A 21,546-nucleotide genomic window follows, 5' to 3' on the forward strand; every position below is an offset into this window, starting at 1 on the left:
TTGTTGATACATTAACCAGATAGATAATTAATATCGTATGATATTACACACTTGGAAATCATATTTTTTTTTCTTTTTGTATTTTCTTCATTCATTACCAAGTGCAGGTGTTAGCCAATTTTATATTATTTATTGAAATATATTTATTTGAGTGATTCCCGATTGAATATGCAAATTTGAATATTTAAAATCCTATATTTTTCCTAATTGTCGAGTTTATAATAAGCAAAATATTTATTATTTTCTGTATCTACCTGCTGAAATCCAAGGTTTGGCAACTATTGCTCTCCTGGTGTCATCCGTTGTTTCACGTCGTTTGGCGCGCTTGAAGTTTGTTTTCTGAATTTCTGATATATTTAGATATTTATTTCAATATATTTTGAGTTAATGTGGAATATTGATTCACTATGGGACATAAAAGTGCATTCTTTTTTGATAAACTCGCGAATTGAGTGAATTATCGTGTCACTGATATGTTTAATTTCCGCGCGCTTCATGTCATATTTGATAGTTCATGTTGGTGACAAAATTTGCTTACTGAAAATGACATATGCTCCCTCTATCTATGTTTATTACTGCGAGATTTACTCCAAACATACATATCACTGAAATATTGGATGCCTATAGCAGCTTTTCCTAATCTCTATAATGGGACTTAACAACATAATATATTTCTTTGTTTCAGACTATATATCATTATGCTGTAGGCGGGGTTGAGGGGGTGACACCCCCTCTTGACCGGCGCCGCCACTACGGATCACCACGGCGACCGTCACAGGTATGTGGAAATATTTCAGTAAAACTTGAAACCTGTGGTAGTGCCCTTATAGTTTGAGAATTAATTGGACTGCCCCGATTCTGATTCATATTGATCATAATGTTTTATAAAACTGCTCGTGTTCCATTTTTTTTCACCTTTTCCTACATTTACTTTCTGGTCAAGCTTCACCAATCACCTCGTATGTTTTGCATAGAGGTTTTTTTTCAGTTTTTCTAACCATGACCATATATTGCTTATTTCGTTTTTTGTATTCTACGTTTTCATATGTTTCTTTATTATCTCTTGGTTTTTATCGTTGATTCGTCTTGCATATGTTTATATATTCATTCAGTATCGGGTTCTTCTTCTTCTTAGTACGTCGTCTCCTAACGAAGGTTGGCGATCCATCTGTCAATCAAAACTCTAGATGTAGCTGCCCTAAAAATGTCGGTGCAGGTGCAACCGAACCATCTTCTCAAATTCTTCAGCCAAGAATTTTGTCTTCTACCCACCGATCTTCTGCCCTGTATCTCTCCTTCTATCATCAACCTAAGAAGCTCATATTTCGCACCCCTCATCACATGCCCTATGTATCTGGTCTTTCTTTCTTTGATTCTGAAAAGGAGCTCAAGTGGTTTACGCATTAGGAAAAGTACACTCTCATTGGTCATTTTTTGCATCCAAGATATCCAACAACATGCATCATAAAGGCAAATCTCAAATGTCTGCAGTTTCTTCTCTGTAGTTGGATCGAGAGTCCATCCTTCACATCCATATAACAAAATGGAAAACACATAGCATCTTACCATTCGCATTCGGAGGTCCGATGCTATCTCAGGTTTCGTAAAGAACTGTTTCATGTTCATAAAGGCCTTTCTGACTTGCTCAATACGTGATCTTATTTCTATTTTAGGGTCGCATTGGCTGTTGATGTTCGTTTCCAAATATTTGAAGAATTTACCTGTTCTATAGTGCGCCCGTTTATTTTTATTTGCGCAGTTATACTTGTTTTTGAAAAAACAAGTAGCTTTGTTTTCGCTCCGTTGATAAAGATGCCATATTATCTTCAAAAACATTATATCTCTTATCAAATCTTCCGATCAGTACAATCAAATTACCGAAACCCATTCACACAAATCTATCAACGTTTTCTTATAATTGTTTTTTCTTAACTGAAAGGTATATGAAGTGAGATCAATTTCAATTGAATTTGGATTGAGTATTTTGATTCGATATTTTATCGAATTACTTTTTCCGAAGGTTCCTCGAGCCATATAACGTAGGTGCGCCCTCTCTCTAGGGATTACGGTGTTTCGATTTCGAGACCGCTGGTGGACTCATCAGTTGGGCTATCCAGCGATCTCTGCCCAAGACACACACACCCTTTCACACCATCGTGGAGAGGCGACTCTGCACAAATTCGGTGATTCTTTATGAACCCACCGTTGCCTCGCCAGAGAGGGATGCGAAACCTGTAAAGTTTCCTCTCATGTATTCAGAATCACTACACACTCCCCTACCAGTACCAACGACCTACCAGAAGAGGAAATGCGTATGTATACTTGGGGGGAAAGAGTGCGTCAGCGAGCTGTGAAGGCGAAAAATCAAAGGCGCAGTGTGTCATCGGTGCTTGGTGCTTGTGTCCGATGAACACGCTCGAAGCTGTGACGTTAAGTGGGGCAGTGAGTCGCCTCAGCCCTCCAACGTGATCGCAGCTTTCTGCCTTACGTCGGGGTCACCACACCACTTTGGCGAGGCTTTCTCGAGCCAAATAACGTAGGTGCGCCATCTCTTAATCTAGGGATCACGGTATTTCGTTCTAAGATCTCTGGTGGACTCATAAGTTGGGCTATCTAGCGATCTCTGCCCAAGACACACCATCGTGGAGAGGAGACCCTGCACTTTTTCGGGAATTCTGTATAAAGCCACCGATGCCTCGCTAGAGAGTGCCGCGAAGCCAGCAATGCCACCTCTCGGGCATGCAGAGTCACTACAACTTGTTTTTTTCGTTTTAATACAGGGTTTTTCATTGGGAAACGGAAATACCTCACAGGTGCATAGGTGGCACCAAGGCGGTTCTGGAGATACCCCATTTATTGGGTCTTACAGATACAGGGTGTTTTATGAATGTTGCCCGTTTCTTTCTTCGGCCATATCAAACGAACCACCTGGTATATTTTCTTCATATTTGGCAAATATGTTCCTAATTGAGAGCCCAAACGTATCATGCAATAACCGCCTTGAAAATCCAGGTCCGGGTTAACAAAAAATTATGAATCGTTTGAATCCTCGAAACAACACCCTGTACATCGGAATTTTGAAAATCTGTTTTAATATTAGGAAACACCACTAAATATTAAACTGAGACTTTTACTTCAAATTTTCGAGCAGACAGTTTTACTGCACAAATTTTCAACGTAAAAGTGAAGTTTTTAAGAACTTGGATACCTGAAAGTGGTTTGAAGTGACTTTTCAGAATGAATTATCAAAAATATTGAATCCATAATTATTTCAAGATTACTTTGTAATTCATTTTTACATTGGTTTTTCTTTTTATAGCTGTATACCATTTCAGTTTTTATTTTTGAGTTACTCTCTCAGTCTCTCGTCGTTTCTCATTACTGCACAAATTTTCAACGAAAACGTGAATTTTTTGAGAATTTGGTTTGCTGGAAATGGTTTAAAGTAACGTTTGTGATTAATCTATGAATTAGTTATGGAGATCATAGTCCTCTTTTGATTGTGAAGTCTATTGTTTCCTTCAGCAGAGTTTTTCACTACTGCGAATAATAATAAAATTTCGTATTCAATCAAATAGGTTGACAACCATCACTTTGACAGAAGACCATTGTTGTTTAGAACGATTCACATTAATTAATTATTTTGTTATTATATTTTTTGTTCATAATTGTTTCAAAATATACAATATCAACCTAATGCAACTCAATTCTCAATAAATAGAAACTGAAATAGTATACATCTATAAAAAAAAACCAATGTGAAAATGGTAATGTTGAAATAATTATGGATTCGATATTTTTGATAATTCATTGTCAAAAGTCACTTCGAACCACTTTCAGGTATTCAAGTTCTCAGAAATCTCACTTTCACGTTGAAAATTTGTGCAGTAAAACTGTCTGCGCGAAAATTTGAAGTATACGTCTCAGTTCAGTTTTTAGTGGCGTTTCCGAATATTGAAACAGATTTTCAAAATTCCGATGTACAGGGTGTTGTTTCGAGGATTCAAACGATTCATAATTTTTTTGTTAACCTGGACCTGGATTTTCAACGCGGTTATTGCATGACGTTTGGGCTCTCACTTAGGAACATATTTGCCAAATATGAAGAAAATTTACCGGGTGGTTCGTTTGATATGACCTCAGAAAGAAACGGGCAAAATTCATAAAACACCCTGTATCTCGGCTACGAAGACAGTAAGACCCAATAAATGGGGTATCTCCAGAACCACCTTGGTACCACCGATGCACCTGTGAAGTATTTCCGTTTCCCAATGAGACACCCTGTATAATATAATAAATTATGAAAAATTCGATTGAAAATCCATGAAAAATGTTTACTTTTACGTTTCAAGACAAGATCTCAATTATCACTGATTATTTCCAGATGTCCTGACTTCAGGCCAGGACCACCAAAATGCCAGCAGAGGACGACTATAGCCGAAGACAGATCCTGCAACATTCTACACCTGTTTCCCCGTCCCCTGCAATCCGGCCTCAGTACCATACGTCTAATTGCGTCTCAGCTTATTCTCCCGATCGCTATCCTAACAATGTGCATTGCGATAGATACGCGGCAGGTTACGCACCCGATCGCAACCAATCGGAGCGCTACAGCGGAGACAGGAACCAACCGGATCGTTTCGCCGCCGAGAGGAACCAGCCGGACAGGTTCGGACCGGGTCGGAACCAATCGGATCTCTTCGGTGCCGACGCTGGACGTTCGGAACGGTTCGGATCGGAACGGAGCCAGTCGGATAGATTGCCGAGCGGGGAGAGATACCAAGGAGTGTCGGAAAGATATCCATTGGGGGAAAGACCGCAGACTTCTATATCTTCCGATAGGCTGGTTGCGAATCAGGTGGCCCAAGCTTATCAAGCAGATAATAGGTGAGTATGAGTATGATTCTCGAGCAACTGAATTGCAAAGGTATCTACTATATAAGAAATCTATCAAATAAAATTTTCTTTACAATGGAAATTCGTAATTATTAGGTTGATGAAATTCATTATTATTACAATTTTTCCGCGTTATGAAATTAATGTATCCGGCAACCTTGATGGTACTAATATACAGGGTGTATATAAATAGTTGCGAATAAATTAAGGGGGTGATTCATTGTCAAAATAAAGGTTAGGTTTTTCATATAAACTTTTTTTTCGAGCCCCTCTGCTTAATTACTGTCCTCTCAAGATGGCGCCTGAAAAAAAATTTTTCTCAAAAACCAAAGAACTTACTAAAATTAAGCATATTTTATTTTATTTATTTTATGCGGGCGAGGAGGCAGCCAAGAAAATTTTTGGTGATGTCCTCTATGATTGCAAGAGGTAGAAAAATACACCCCTAAACCATGTTTCTCAAGAAACTTTTTCCATATTCATATTTTACAATAAAAAAATCAATTTCATATTGTTTGATACATTCTTAGCAAATAGATTTTCTAGTAATTTCTTGCTGAAATTCAAGGTTTTTGAGGAGAATTTTCGCAAGAATTTACAAGAGAACCTATTTGTTAACATGTTATTCTTGTCAAAGGCTGAAGGACCCTAGGTCGATGTCCATTTGTTTAAAGGCAATAAATAACAGTTATTACTACTTTCTTGTCAGTTTTTTAGTTCTTAAGAGAAGAAATAAAAACTGCTTTTCGGGCTGCTACTAAGCAGGGGGGGTTTAAAAAAAGTTTATCTGAATGACCCACCTTTTTTTTTGACAAGGAATCATCCCTTAACTTTTCTCGCAATTATTCATATATACCTTGTATATTATTAGGCGAATTGAATGAATAAATCCTTCAATTTATGTAGATACCGAATAAATCATAAAATAGCTGTATAGCTATACCTATAGATATAGATTTTAGGAGGGGGGATTTGGGTTTCATTGCACCGAGACCTTATGGTCTATTGTGCCTCCTATCAGAGCTGTTCTCGTCTTTAGTCGTTCTAGTTTATAGCTCATCCTCCTCTTCCAGAGTTCTGGTGAACTCCAGTCTCTAGGATGGCTTCAAGGGGATTACTTCCTCACATCTACAATTTTCTCGTTCAAAGCATTTTTTGTGTTGGCTAGCGATGACAAGACATTCCGGAAGTGATTCGGAGTTTCTCCTTCCTCCCCGTAGAATCAGAACTATCTAGTTGTTTTCTGCTAGACTCATTCTCAAGAGGTGCTTCCTGAGGTGGTAATGCCTTGTAAGTAATCCAGTGAGGAAGTATAGCTTATCCTTGATAAGAATTCATATACTTCTCCAAAGACTTCAACCACGCAGTATTAAAGTTTCGAAGAAACTTTTTGGAATGATCCAACCTAGGAAGATTTCACCAAAGTGTTTCTCTTTCAGTTTTTTCCTTCCCCTGAAACTCTTTATTATAGGTACATTTATCTATAATATAGAAAGCCAATGTAAACACCAATGAAAGGATTTACTGCTTCTTTTCTGGCAAGTGTATTGGACTCTTCATTTCCTTTAATTCTCAAGTGATCTGGAATCAACCATTAAGTTTTCTTCGGCACTCCAATATCATCTTAGAATCGATGATATGCGAGCTCAATGCTCTGATTGCAGCCTGACTCTCAGAATGTATCGCTATATCACATTTCTGATAGTTTGTTACTACTTAGGTACATTGATCTTTCGCGTGCAAGTAGGTATATATGTGCCTGAAAGACACTTGCCCAGGGGCCTTCGATAGTGAGCATTTGGAGCGAATCTCCTAGAAACTACATATGAGAATTTTTCTTGATCATCTGAAGGATCTCTATTCACCATAAATATATTTTCCATCTCATCCGAGACACCCTGTACATTATATTTCAAGATATTTATTTATTTGGCTCACAATTAATACCAACAGCGCCCTTTATCTGACTTTCTAAACCTAAGAACTTATAGTTTTGGCGTTTTCAGACCATATATAAAGAACTCAAAAAGGTACGTTAATATGGGATATTCCTAACCTGCACAAACTCTTGATTTGTTAGAGGTCTCACAACTTTCTGGACGGGTCAGAATGAAGTAAAAAACAAAAGCTTCTTTTTCCACCCGGCGAAAATATATACTTTGATACTCATTTGACACTATATGAACCTCTGGATTTTACTAGTAATTTTCTTCATTTCTTGGTATAATCGTCTAAAAAACCTATCCAACGAATTCACCTTATTTCCACAATTATTTTTAGACTTCAGCTACTGGCGGAAACGTACCTTTAAACTTCACTGACACAATAATAATAATAAAGATAATACTTTACTTTATTTCAAATCATTTCCTAAGTCTGTTTAACAAATAGTTACATGAAATGAAACAGTGTTCAAAAAAAAAAGATAGAAAAGTTGCTACCAGTTCCTCTCAATTTCATTCATCGAATATGGTTCTAAATCCAGTAGTTCCTTTTAAAAATTCTTGTGGATGTTATGTTCTTAATTCTTTGCGGGAAGTTATTAAAAAACTTCATGCATCTGTACTCTAGCTGTTGTTGAGTTGTTGTCAGGTTGCATTTAGGATAATTGTAGTTTTGATTTCTTGTACTATATGAATGACAACTTTTGAATTGATCGAACATATGTTTATTTTTATGAAGGAAAAGCAAACATTCCTGCACATATATGGCATAAACTGTTAAAATGCCATGTCTTCTGAAAACCCCCCTGCAGGACTGTCCGTATTTCATTTGGTTGAGGATTCGAATTGATTTTTTCTGTAAGATGAATATAGATGTTATGTTTCCTGATCCATAGAATGTTATGCCAAATCTTATTTTTGTCTCAATTGTGCTGTAGTAGATGGTTTTTAATATATTTGGACTCAGATATTTCGACAATACTGAAAGTGCATAAATTGATGTCCCCAGTTTTCCTTGGAGGCTTTCTATATGTGCCTTCCAGTTGAGTTTTTGATCTATTACAATTCCAAGGAACTTGGTATCTTTAGATATTGCAAACTTGCTGCCATTTAAGGTTACATCTTTTGAGCTGTCTATAGTTGGATGGAATAGAACTAAGTTAGTTTTGTCATTGTTCAAAATTAGATTATTTTCTTCAAGCCAATTTTCAGTGTATTTCATCACCTCTGATGCTAGGAGTTTCAGATCTGGCCATAGTGACTCCACAATGAGTACATTTGTATCGTATGCATAATGTACACAATTATTGGAATTGAGTCGATGAATTTTTGTTGGGAATGTTGTGTATAGGTATTATGCTGAATATTTATATCATTCCATGTTCTTCCAGATTCATCACATACCACCGATATCCAGAAAGGTTCGCACCAGCAGGAAGCCTCGAAAGACCACACGCAAACAATGACAGATATTCAAGAACTGTCACGCCTACCTCGACCGACAGATACAACACTCTTTCAACTGATAAGGGACGAAAAACTCCCGAGAGGTACCTCGACAGATACCACACAATATCCCACGAGAAAGACAGATGTAAACCGGAAAGATACGCTCAAACGGAACAGTTCAATATGCACGGAGACAAGGATAGAAAAGGATCGGGAGATCGGTACATACTTCAAGGTGACGTCATCGTCGACCGACAAACGTCAACATCGGAAGTGTGCTACGGCAACGATCACCACAAGGGAGATAAGAGGGAGAGGTCAGGATCTGGCGACAGAAAATCGAGACATCAATATCAACACGACCAGTTTCTTCCTGATACTTACCAGAGTGATAGGTATCCTCCTATACCTTGCCCTGAACGGTTTGCAACGGAAAACGGATACAGCGAATCGAACTATTTGGAACCTCCTTCTCCCGCTCCTGCTAGCGATAGGTTCATCCCGCCACCGCCTCTTTCTCCAGGCAGCACACCGACCACTCCCAATTGCTTTACCAACAGTCATTTCCCACCTTCTACCACAGTACCCGATAAGTTCATTCCACCACCACCACTTACAACTACGGATACCATGGAAACGTTCCCTTCGGGGAAAAATGAAAAGAGCTACCAATATCCCCACCACGACAGGTTCAACCAACAACAGCAACAGCAGCACAGGTACGGTGAGGTGCAGTATGGTGCCGATAGGTACAAAGTGAGCAGTGAAGGTTATCATGGTCCTAGCGATAAGTATGTGAGTAACGAAAGATACGAAATGGGCAGGTATGGTCCGCAGAATCCGCATATGCCGGTCGAACGCTACGTTCCTCAGCAACAACCAGAGGACTATTACGGTTTCCAGTACGACAGGTACTCGGTGAAGATCAACGCCAACGATCCTTACATGAGGAGAGACCTGTCGAACCTCCAATATAGGATTCCCTTCCAGAACCAGTACCAGAAAGTTCGGTATATCGGTACCCCGAGCAGGACCAAGTGCTGCCAGTACTCGGAAGGGTACCACCTGTCGAAATCGAGTCCCGGTTCTAGCTCCAGCAGCTCCGTGGCCAGCCAGAACAAGGAGCACCATCCCAAGGAGGGAGCCGTGGCTGTAGCGCCACCCTGTGTCAATAATGTAAATGTCAGTCTTCAAGATATTCAGTGCCAAAACTTCAAACAATCAAATTACCCGCAGGAGAAGGTAAGCCAGTGCGTCGGGGTGTGCAGCAGTTCGAAAGAATGTCTTGCCTTCGTGTCGCCGAATCTGAGGGTGGCAAGCAGAGGACAGTGCAGACACAGCATCTGTGTGAATCCCTCGGTGGAGTACGTAGCGAGTAACGGGACTAGACGCGTGTGTGCCACCCCTCCTCCGAGAGGTACTATTTGCTCGCAGGACTGTACGAAATACAATGAAACTTGTTGTGCAAGAGCCAGGGGACAGACGTCTTTTACTGTCGCTATATGGTAAGTCGATATTGCTCTTCTAGAATTAATCGATAATTCATTTTTTTTTCAAACGTACCATAATAACGTCATTTCTCGACTGACAGGATCATCGAAAAGTTCTACTTTTCCTCCGCCGGAGGGAAAAATACTTTTCCCTCCGGCGGAGGGAAAAGTGGTTGCTACGGAAACGATTAATTAGTTACCATGGACAAGAATGAATAATTCTGATTTAAACGTCATTATTTGAACGAACGAGTGTTAGAATAAGCCGTCTGTACTAGAATTATACATTATTTTCTCTAATTCACTGCATTCTTATCGAATTTAATGGAATATTTTCAATAAATATCATTTACTGATTTTTGCATTGAAAAATGTTGGTTGGCAGAACAGATGTCTGTATAACAAACTCAAAATTCAATAAGTGTTGAAGACGCAATTATCAATGAATACATTTATATATCTGATTTTGGAATGAACTAGATTCCTCCAGAAATAAAAGCATTGCGATAGATGCACGAAATAGAATAATTCCCCAGAAGTCAAAAAAATATTGGGAGAACGAATATACAAAATTCAACTAATGGACCACGAAAAATTATCCTATTTACAATAGACAACGTTGTTATCGCATATTTTGAATGTTTAAGCAAAATTCATGTTCATGTTCAAGTTCAGCTTTATGGAAAAAAAAACCTATTCGATGTAATGTTGTATACTCAACCTGTAACGTTATATTGATTTCGACAAATGATTCAAAATGACAAGCTTTATTGTAAAGAAAATGTATTCCAAAAAAATCTAAGGTTTTAGAATTTGAAGACATTGAACAGTTTTTGAATTTGTTGATGTCAAGTTATGTATATTATCTTCGATGTTATCTGACATTTCATAATTTTGGAACAAAATTGCAGATAATATTAATTATCAGATATTCTAGTGCATGCAGAAGAATCGAGATGAGCAGCATGATTATAAATAATCAATCATCTGCCTCTCACCTGGCAAATAAGGTTATTTCTGAAATCTTGGCTAGCTATATTCCTGCATCGAGTAGTCAAAATTTGAACGTTCTCATTATAAATACAATTTGCAAAGGTACTACAAACGTAACCACTACATACCTGGACTATCATTCCATGTAGGGATGCATTATGCATTCTAATGTAACAATCAAAGTTTTCAATAATTGTACTTTCAATGATATGGACTGAGAGTTCATTCAATCTTCAAATTATTATAGAATGAATAGAATATATCAAAACAAATCTCATTTATTTTCATAAAATCACATATTAGCACAATTGCAGTAATTCTTCTTTAGTAATCAAAAATATAAGTGCATTAATATTGTTGATGAGAATAATAATTCTCTCAATCATTTTTTCTGAACACTAATGATATTAATGCTAAAATTTTTAGGTTAGTTATATTACAATATATTTCATCAATGCCTTTCCATAACTTATCCGTAAAGAAAACATTGTAAACAATATTCTTCATCGAAAATATTTCTAGTTATTTCAATCCTTTTGGTTATCCAATGCAGTTATTAAATATATGAATAAGTATGTGTGGATTGTACATATTAGTATTTTCGATTTTTTTCACCCTGGAGAGTTCAACAATTCTGCAAAATAAATGTAAAGAGTAGTCATACGAGATGTAATAATTTTGCTTGATTCTACCTTCCATTTTATGAAACAACTTCTTCTATACTATTAGATAAGTTCGAGATAACATAGGATCTACTTGATATAGGTATTTCTATTTAGGCAAGTTCCAGGAATTTCGATATTACTATAGGTTTAGAGTAGATATTGTATTTGTTATCGTTCACGACTTGACTTCTGAGCAGAAATGAAAATAAACGATGAAGTGACAGATAAATCCGTGACGGCTGACGGAGATTTCGGAGTACCAACATCTGATAATAAAATATAACCATGAAAGCTGTGCAAATCTGATATATTCTCGTACGATTTTGTTCAGAATTTGATTGTATGAATTACAAAACGTTTGAAAAAAAATAGCATATTTCATTCGGAGTTGAAGTGACTTTTCATGGCTCGCTTAAATTGCCCGCCTCACTCCGTTCGGCGGGCAAACATAAGCTCGCCATGAAAAGTGACTCTTCTCCTCCTTGTGAAATAATATACTATTTTACAAATTCAAAGAAACTTTTTCTACAAGCGTGCGCTATCAACTCTTTTTCCACACGTTTTTTAAGTCAGAAAGAGTCACTTTCCCGCACAGTGCGCAGGGCCGTCGCTAGCCAAACTGCCACCCTAGGCAGAGACCCATTTTGCCAACCTAACAGATGCTTACTCTGTCAATTCGTTCTTCCAGTAATCCAGATTTGCCAGAAAAAGTAGATAATGCCGCCCTTCATTAGTTGCCGCCCCTCTAGAGTGGGCACTATAAGGAGATCACGCCACATCTGGATATTTATGAGTTTAATGTATAATTGTATAATGCGGGCCTTTTATGGTTTTTGATTTTAATTAAATTTGTCGGTATTCCTTTCTGTTGTTGCTACCCTGCCTACCCCCTATCGACGGCCCTGACAGAGCGGGAATAAACCTCTGCTTATTCTTTTCCGCACGGATATGCGTGCGGAAAAGAAAGAGCTTCCCGCATGCAAGTATTAAAGGATAAATTGAATTCTGTCATGTCTCTATGCACCAGCCAATTAACGTCAAGCATTACATTACTATGGTAACGACATGCAGAATTACGTCTGTCATTCATGTGTAAAGGAATAATCAATCAAATCTTTTCCGTTTTATTTTATTTCAAACGTTTGTAGAAAAGAAAATTTGTTCCTAACTTTTGCGAAAAGTATATTTTCCTACAACTGATATGAAAAGTAGCATATTCTTAATAGCTTACTCAATTTCAAAACTATGTATTGCTCATACTGTGGGAAATATTATTTCTCACGGCACTTTGCCCACACCTCGCTTGATAGACCAATGAAATTGGGCTTTTGAGTCGTTTCTATGGAAACGCAATAAATTAGCACATACTGTCAACGAAGCCCATTTAGATTTGAATCAAGTCCATTACTTGAATTACTGAAATTTGTGCAGTTGTAGGAAAAGTATAGTGTGCAACATGTGGAGAAAGTCCTTTTCTCTAATTCTGTGGTTATTCCGTTCATTCTTCCACATCTTGTAGAACAAAATCGTGCGAGAATATGTCAGAAACGCACAGTTTTCATGGTTATATTTTATTATTCTATGTTGGCACTCCGAACTTTCCGCCACGGCTTTATCTGTCAAATTTGCAATTTGCCTTAAAGAAATCAGTTCTGCCAACCAACATTTTTCAATGCAAAAATCACTAAATTATATTTATGGAAATATTTCTATTTATATTCTCGCACGATTTTGTTCTACAAGATGTGGAAGAATGAACGGAATAACCACAGAATTAGAGAAATAACTATTCTCTAATTCTGTGGTTATTCCGTTCATTCTTCCACATCTTGTAGAACAAAATCGTGCGAGAATATATCAGAAACGCACAGTTTTCATGGTTACATTTTATTATTCCATGTTGGTACTCCGAACTTTCCGCCACGGCTTTATCTGTCAATTCATCAATTTGCCTTAAAGAAATCAGTTCTGCCAACCAACATTTTCAATGCAAAAATCACTAAATTATATTTATGGAAATATTTCATTAATTTCAATGAAAATGCAATGAATTAGAGAAAATAATGTATAATACTCGTACAGAAGGCTCATTCTACCACTTGTTCATTCCAAAACTCGCCACTTCGTGGCTCGTTTTTGAATTTTGAACTCGTGGAAGAATATCAATGCCTTCTGCACTTGTATTATAAATAACTATTCTCGCTCGTGTGTTTGCGGCACTCGCCTTTCAGGCTCGTACCACAAACTTCTACACTCGCGAGAAATTTGGACTTTTCCCACTAGTTGCACAATATACTATTTCCGCACTCAACTGCTTGACCGAACTCTGCAGTTTCGTGCGGGAAAGCACCACTTTCCGCACTTGTTAGGAAAATAACTATTATAGATTTCAGAGAAAAAGGTAACAATTTATGAAATGGAGATGAGTGACGATATAACTCGTCCTAGGTAGCTTTTGAAGTATATTGGTATATTTGTTACCTGGGTTATTTCACAAATTCGGAAGGCTCCTGCAATCCCAAAGACCACAAGTACGGCCATTAAATAAACTTCATTAGGAGCGTCATTAGAAAAAAATCTTGATTTGTGAACTAGTAAAAATCTTAGCTTCCATGGGAGAGTAACTTCTAACATTTTGTTTCTGAAATGATATCAGTTTGGAATATTTTTATAGGTCCACAATATTACTGGATAGTCACATAGAGTTACCTATTACAAGCTTCGTGCGAATTTTTGTATTATTTAACTTCATCAGATCTATACAAGAATATCGAAAAAAAAGAATATTATTTCAGTGACAGCATATTCGAGCGAGTAGAAATTTTGCGTATATGTTTGATACAACAATTTCAATCTCAGTACAGAATTTCGTGTTGGCATCAGTCAGACGGCATCAGTCACAATAAAAAATTTGAGCTGAATACCAAAATAAAAATAAGAAAACGCTCCTTTGATATCAAGTTTCTAGAATTTTTGTATGTGCCTACCGTTGTTTGACAAGATCGAGCACATTTCCAATAATTATCAAAGTAACTGAAGTAATGCTGGGCTCTAAGAGAATCATGATACTCTCTCAAATTGTTCCTAGAACTAAATTGAAAAGTTTTGAACTTCCTTTCATGAATGAAAGTTTCAGCCAACTTAAATGAGATATTTACAATATAGGTATGTACCTATCAGTCTTCTTTAACTTTGATGGCTATCTAGATAAATAAGGTTTCAGTCATAAATAAAGTTTTCTCGAGGCAATGTTATTTTCGTTGTCGGGAACTTGTAGCTATCCATGAGGGAGGTTTGATGGTTAAATAAGGGAAATTAAATTAGACGGAGATCAAATATTCCAATATTCGTTGCAAATGAGAAAAAATTGATAGAGTTCGTCCAACTCTATCTGTTTTTTGGGTGCGAGTTCAACGAACATAATTATAGCTTTGAACTTTCGTCACGATGTTTGTCATTTCTGCATTTTGAGCTCGCAGAGCCGTAGCGAGAAAAAAATTTGGGAAGGGGCGAATTTTATTTTTTTATTATTTCGTCCAACCGAAATAATAGAAAAACATCAAATTGTTTTGATAAAAGCTAGAAAGGGGTGCTAATAATCTATTATACATGTTATTATTTGAAAACTATGACAGAAATCTTATTACAAAATTGAATTCTGTTTTTATACAGGGTGAGTCTATAGTGCTGTATATATTGGGATATGAGAATGACTCAAATTTTGTCGAAATCTACAGCACTCAGCTCATAAGCTTGAATTATTTTTGACTCTGCAGGATGGTCCGAAAGTGGTGAAACACGATACCACCTTGTTTTTCTAAATGGGAATGTCCATTGTTATATTATACTCATAATCTACATGAAATTCTTATTTGGAAATACCCGACTTGTCATAATTTATTGGTGGTTCTTCTTGACGTAGGCCACTTTTTTCGAAAAAGTTCATCGTTAGGTATAATAATGATTTAAACTAAAGATCATATTTTGAAAACTGTTCTAGATATTTGACGTTCTTTTTTTTTATTGAATTCCCCAAAAGTTCTCAAGTCTTCTGCAAATTTACAAATCACTCTATAGTTGGTCCGAAAGACACTTCAATTTTTTAAAAATGACTTTTAAAAATTGCCATTTTTTCAAATGGCATGATGCCCTGAATTTTTTTCGCCTATCGGATAACCTAGTGAGTAGTCCTCATTTTTTGTCTAGACAATCTGTACCCAAAATCAATAATTCTCAAAATGCTTCACATTTTATGTTTTGTACCGGTTCTGGCAGTATACTTTTCACGCATACAATTTCAAAGGTAAGATTACTCAACTCTACTTAATAAAATTCTAATAATATCAATAAAACTTGGAAAAACCCAATACTAAAAAATTCTAAAAGAATGAATTTGTTCAAATGAGATTTCAAAAATGAGTACTAGAAAAACTGAGGTAAGTACTGACTCTTTGTTAATCATTGAAAACTCTACTAGGTACTCAAAAGGAAACAATTCATTGATGATTTATTCAAACTTTAATATCGGGCTTATTCCAAATGGAAGAGAATTTTTCGAATATAATACAATTTGTTCCTCAATTAAAAAACGAAAATAAAGGGTGTGTGATTTGGAATGAGTCCGATATTAACGTTTGAATTAGTCATCATTAGTAGATTTCTCAATGATTATCAAAATTCAGTCCTTAGATCCATTCTTCTAATGTTCACTTTCAAAACCTCATTCAAATTAATTGATTAATTTCGAACTTAAAAGGTTTCAGCATCCAAATTATGAAAGATCGAGATACCTATCTCAATTACGTTAATATTTGAGCATATGAAACTTTGACCATACTGGCGTTATTTATAACAATCTGAAAATTCAATGAAAAACTGGGTGTTCTATAAGAACACTGCTTTTGCGCTTTTTTGGTACACCCAGTGTTATGAGCCTACCTAGATAGGGGCAGGGAAGCAGCGCCCCCCCTGGAAGCAAAATATTAATCGTTATTAAATTTTTTTGCAGGAACTCATTACAATTCTCGAAATAACTATGTCAATAATAAGAAAATATTAACATTATTGAAATAAGTATAATTTCTTGTTATTTTCAAAAATAACCCCCCCCCCCCAATTTTGATCCTGGGTACCTACACGTTTGCCCTGTGTAATTTGAGAATGTAGCTCAACATGGATAAATTCAGCGCATGACCGTAAAAAAGACCGTCTTGTCAATGATGTGTATACCTTGTATACACGTAAAATCAAAACCTGATCTGTAATTACGGAAAAAGTTGAAAAAGAAAATGACTGCAACGAAATAATTAATACGAATTAATATTTTAAACGGGCAGCATAATATTATTTCCAAATGATATACCGGGAATTCCTACCTGTCTCATAATAAGTTCTTTCGAATTAAATCAATTTTATTCTTACATAAATTAGAATACCATACATATACAGTTCATATGCACTGTTCATTTTCTATGATAAGACTCAATAATAAGGGATTTTAAGGAATGAAATACATCAATAATCTTCTCTTCCACCTGTTAGGCATATTTCATTCTAGAAATCCTTCAAAATGAACTTATTCAACGCGATGGAAAGCCAAAAGTACAGTGCATCCCATTTTGGGAGAGACAGCCAGGTTTCTCGCTTGTTATTCAAGATAGAGCCTTGCGGTTTTCACGTTCCTGTCCTACTTTTTCGTGAAACTCAAGTTGGTCTAATCAGATTTTTCATAACTGTTTCCGTTCAAGAGATACAGGGTGATTTTGGAAATTGAGACTTTTCGGACACCTCCCTTATCTCCGAAGTTATTAGAAATAATGCTGAGGTAAAAACTACGTCTGAATCAGAATTCTGCGTAGAATCCAGTGGCGTACTCAATTTTCTTTTTCGGGGTATGGTTTTGAAGATTCAACACAAACCTATATTTTTTTTAATGGAACACCCTATATATCATAACTTCGTTGAATTCGTAATTTTTTTACCTTCAAAATGATGTATGATACTTTATAGGTAGGATGTTCAGACATGTCAAAAAAACACTAAAACATCAAATAAGGATGATTTTTTTGTTAATGGGCAATGGATTTCCCATATAAAAAAGAATCAATTGGATAATTTTCATTTGTGATTTTATTCATAGTAAAGTAAGCAAACGAAGATAATACACTCATCACTAACATGAAAAACAAAACGTAGGTACCTACCTAATAGCAACAAATAAATAATACAAAAATTCATAAACATTGCATAATATCTTACAGATTAAACTGTTCAAATTGCTGTCCATTTTCCCCTAATACATAATTGACAAAACTTTTCAATACGCCTGAGTGCATTTAATATTATAAAAGGGCGGTTTTGTAAATCCTGACAAACTGCCTCTGTTGATGCACGAAGTTCTTCGAGACTGTTGTATCTTTACTGTAGTATATTATATGTATTTGGGCAAATGGGCAGCAATTTGAAGAGTTTAATCTGTAAGATATTATACATGTTCATGTTTATGAATTTTTGTATTATTTATTTGTTGCTATTAGGTAGGTACCTACGTTTTGTTTTTCATGTTAGTGATGAGTGTATTATCTTTGTTTGCTTACTCTACTATGAATAAAAATCACAAATGAAAATTATCCAATTGATTCTTTTTTTTTATATGGGAAATCCATTGCCCATTAACAAAAAAATCATCCTTATTTGATGTTTTAGTGTTTTTTTGACATTTCTGAACATCCTACCTATATAGTATCATACACATTTTGAAGGTTAAAAAATAACGAATTCAACGAAGTAATGATATATAGGGTGTTCCATTGAAAAAAATATAGGTTTGTGTTGAATCTTCGAAACCATACCCCGAAAAAGAAAATTGAGTACGCCACTGGATTCTACGCAGAATTCTGATTCAGACGTAGTTTTTACCTCAGCATTATTTCTAATAACTTCGGAGATAAGGGAGGTGTCCGAAAAGTCTCAATTTCCAAAATCACCCTGTATCTCTTGAACGGAAACAGTTATGAAAAATCTGATTAGACCAACTTGAGTTTCACGAAAAAGTAGGACAGGAACGTGAAAACCGCAAGGCTCTATCTTGAATAACAAGCGAGAAACCTGGCTGTCTCTCCCAAAATGGGATGCACTGTACATATAGCGCTCTCTGATGCCCGCATCACTGATACGACTCTGGAGTCTGAAGTTGTATTCAAACAAGATTCAAACCTTGACTCATCTTGGCGCAAACGCGTCTCTATTTACGTGCTTTCAGTTGTCAAAACAGCTGGGTATAAGTGCAAAATGAATTAAGTTTGTTTACTTCGTTCAGGAGCTTTTTCATGAAATTTCTGTTATTGATGAACAATTCCAAAAAGGATTCACAGGACAATGGAACTGAACGAAATGTGAGTGAACATTTATTTCAATTTAAACCGATAGAAGAAACTGACGATGTCAAAATTTGGAGGTTAGAATAAACTTTCTAAGGATTAAATAGATCACATGTTTTGGTTGATTTGAAATAGAGGTAACTTGTTTATTCTTACGGCTGAGGGGAATTTTTATGTATCGCCTGAAGATGTGTCTCTATTTTTATGTTGCAGAAGTTGAATGTCACGTTGGTGATTCATTTATTAACTCCTTTGTTGTCGAATATTCCTATTTATATTATTATCTATAGGTGTACCTTCGATTACTGATGACGGTATTTTTATCGAGTACCTGTATTATTGACATTGATAATAATTGGTAATCTGCCAATGATTGGACACCGGGTCTAGATTTGATATCATTTCAAAATTCTGAAAAAAATATATTAATAAAACAACAAGAATTCGATGTCACATTTTCTCGGAGACTTACAAATCAAGTTTAAAATATGTTGTGTATGCTCATTATCATATTCGATTATTCAGCTTTCAGATTTTTGCTATGAAGATATATGTACAATTTTTCTTTGAATTATTGATTATTGATAACGTACTGGTTTATTATTTTCCTCGTTATTTTCCTACACATCACACAATATTTTGAAAATGAATATATGCCTAGAGCGATTCCGAAATTATATAATTGGCAATAATATATCAAAAAAAAGAACCTGTCAACATATTAATATCGAAAAATATAGTTTTGAATTTTGGTGGAAGAAAAATTTTGTATTGAATTTGCTAGTTCGAAAACCTGATGATTTCTATAGGCTCAAAACTGAGGACTTAAATTACTAAGAAATCAATTCTGACACAATAATGAGATAAAATATTTTTAACACGAATTCTTATTCTGTAGTTTTTTATTTTTTTCAATTCAATTTCAGAACGAAAGACCTTACTCTCCCTTTACGGTATAAAATTTTGATCAATACTTTCCAATAATAACTTTGGAATAATAAATAAAAAAATGTTTTCGAACTCGAATTTTCTGTTCCACATTTTGAGATAAAAAAAATTTAAAAATTGGATAAATATCTTTTCTTAGTGAATGTATGTGGTATTTGCCTAAATTTGCTCCAAAAATTTGTTATACCTACCTACTGTAATACTGTTATTGGTGGCGAACACAATCTGTCAATTTTGAAAGCAGAAAAGTAACAAAATAATTTCTTAGACCCGTCAAGTCGACTTGCAAACCTAATATCGAAATACTGTATTGCTATGCTAATATACTAAGTCAAATAGTTGTTACTGCAAAGGCTTTGTCCCTGTAGGAATAACATATCAATATTTTAATCTTCAACAATTCTTGTAATTGGAGAAATGAATTCAATTTTGGAAAAAGGCATTAGCGTAATCTTTTCAGCTTCAAAAAAATGTTAGTCAATGCCAGTACGCACGACAATGTTGCTGCTGAAGACGAGGTACACATCACGAAATTATCACCTTAATGAGGTATTCATTTTTATCAAATGTCCTTCGAACATTTGGAAGTCGTTTCTAAAATATTGGGAATTCGTTATTTATTTGGAATACATTCAATACTCTGTATCTTGGGATAGAACTATTTCCCAAAGGACCTTGCCGACACCAAATAACTCAGAGCATTATATCCTGAACTTGTTCGCAAGGTTTATGAAACAGCCTGTAAAGAAACTACTTTATATTTTTTGCCTTTGGAATCCTTGAGAAATACTGAATATACCTCATGTAATGTTCCCTATAACTAAATGCAATGATTCTGGAGTCATAGCTACATTTACATTATGTTCGCAGAAGTAAAAACTGAGGAACATCCTGAACAGATTTTCGTGAAACACCCTGTAGATCTTTGTTCTCACAAGCTGAGAGCAAGAGCCGTTTTCTGATAGGATGGATTTCATTGTCATAATTCTCAATAATTTTCATGAAAAGGGACACCAACTCCAAATCATCAAATTTGAAATCTATGCTCATTACCTTTACAAAGTGAGTTTTAAATAAGGAGTGCTTAAATTATGTCGGAAACTTGCACTTTGTTATTTTATGGATCACCCTGTATATTTTTTCCTCTCGAAATCCTTAGAAATACTTAATATTTTCATGATTCCCTATATCTAAATATCATAATGCTATATTTACGTTTTCGCTGAAGTTGAAATATTACAGATGGTCATATTTGATATCTAAAATTCCTAATTTTTCTTTTCCTCAAATGTGAACTTACTCTAACATGAAACAAACATGTAAAGATTGTTCGAATTAAACGAGTTTATTCATTCATAGCCTTCTAAATATATAGATTTAGAGGGGCTCTACCTACAGTTATAGAATCGAAAATCCTTGAAAAGATAGGGTGGCTTAAATTACAAAAAAGTTGGGTTATTTGGGGATGAGTGTGTTGGAGTGGACAGATCCGAAATATCTCCACTGGTTCCCGAGATATTTTGAAAAAACTAAAATCGGGATTTTCTTTTTTTCTGTATAACTCATTTCTTTCTCGAGATAACTTTCTTTTTATTTTTTGTTTAAATAGTAAGCTGGTGCGAAAATTCTCAAATAACTTGTTACTTTGTTCAGTTGTTATGTGAAACCATCACTTCAGTTTTGTGAAAACCTGAATCCTGTTTGATAAGTAACTTCCTATTAATAACATTATTATGCTAATACCAATACTCATCATAGCGAACAACTAGCAATGTCTGTAGAA

The 21,546-nt window shown here is 35.6% G+C and overlaps 1 protein-coding gene and 1 long non-coding RNA gene across 4 annotated transcripts in view; one reads left to right on the forward strand and one right to left on the reverse strand.

The window, feature by feature from the left end:
- Nucleotides 1-21,546, forward strand: part of LOC123682716 (inactive rhomboid protein 1) — a 267,242-nt gene that overhangs the window by 43,667 nt on the left and 202,029 nt on the right. For all 3 annotated transcript variants that reach the window (XM_045621474.1, XM_045621475.1, XM_045621476.1), the window contains 3 exons: nt 686-778; nt 4,385-4,887; nt 8,231-9,793. In XM_045621474.1, the coding sequence (XP_045477430.1) occupies nt 4,415-4,887; nt 8,231-9,793 (2,036 nt within the window). In that variant the 5' untranslated portion in view covers nt 686-778; nt 4,385-4,414. The remainder of the gene's footprint in view (nt 1-685; nt 779-4,384; nt 4,888-8,230; nt 9,794-21,546) is intronic.
- LOC123682721 lies at nt 11,375-11,608 on the reverse strand. The gene is made up of 2 exons (XR_006747860.1): nt 11,464-11,608; nt 11,375-11,405 (listed from the first exon to the last, which is right to left on the reverse strand). It is a non-coding gene; the product is annotated as an uncharacterized LOC123682721 (long non-coding RNA).

The sequence above is a fragment of the Harmonia axyridis genome, chromosome 6 (assembly GCF_914767665.1).
Source record: "Harmonia axyridis chromosome 6, icHarAxyr1.1, whole genome shotgun sequence".
Lineage (NCBI taxonomy): Eukaryota > Metazoa > Arthropoda > Insecta > Coleoptera > Coccinellidae > Harmonia > Harmonia axyridis.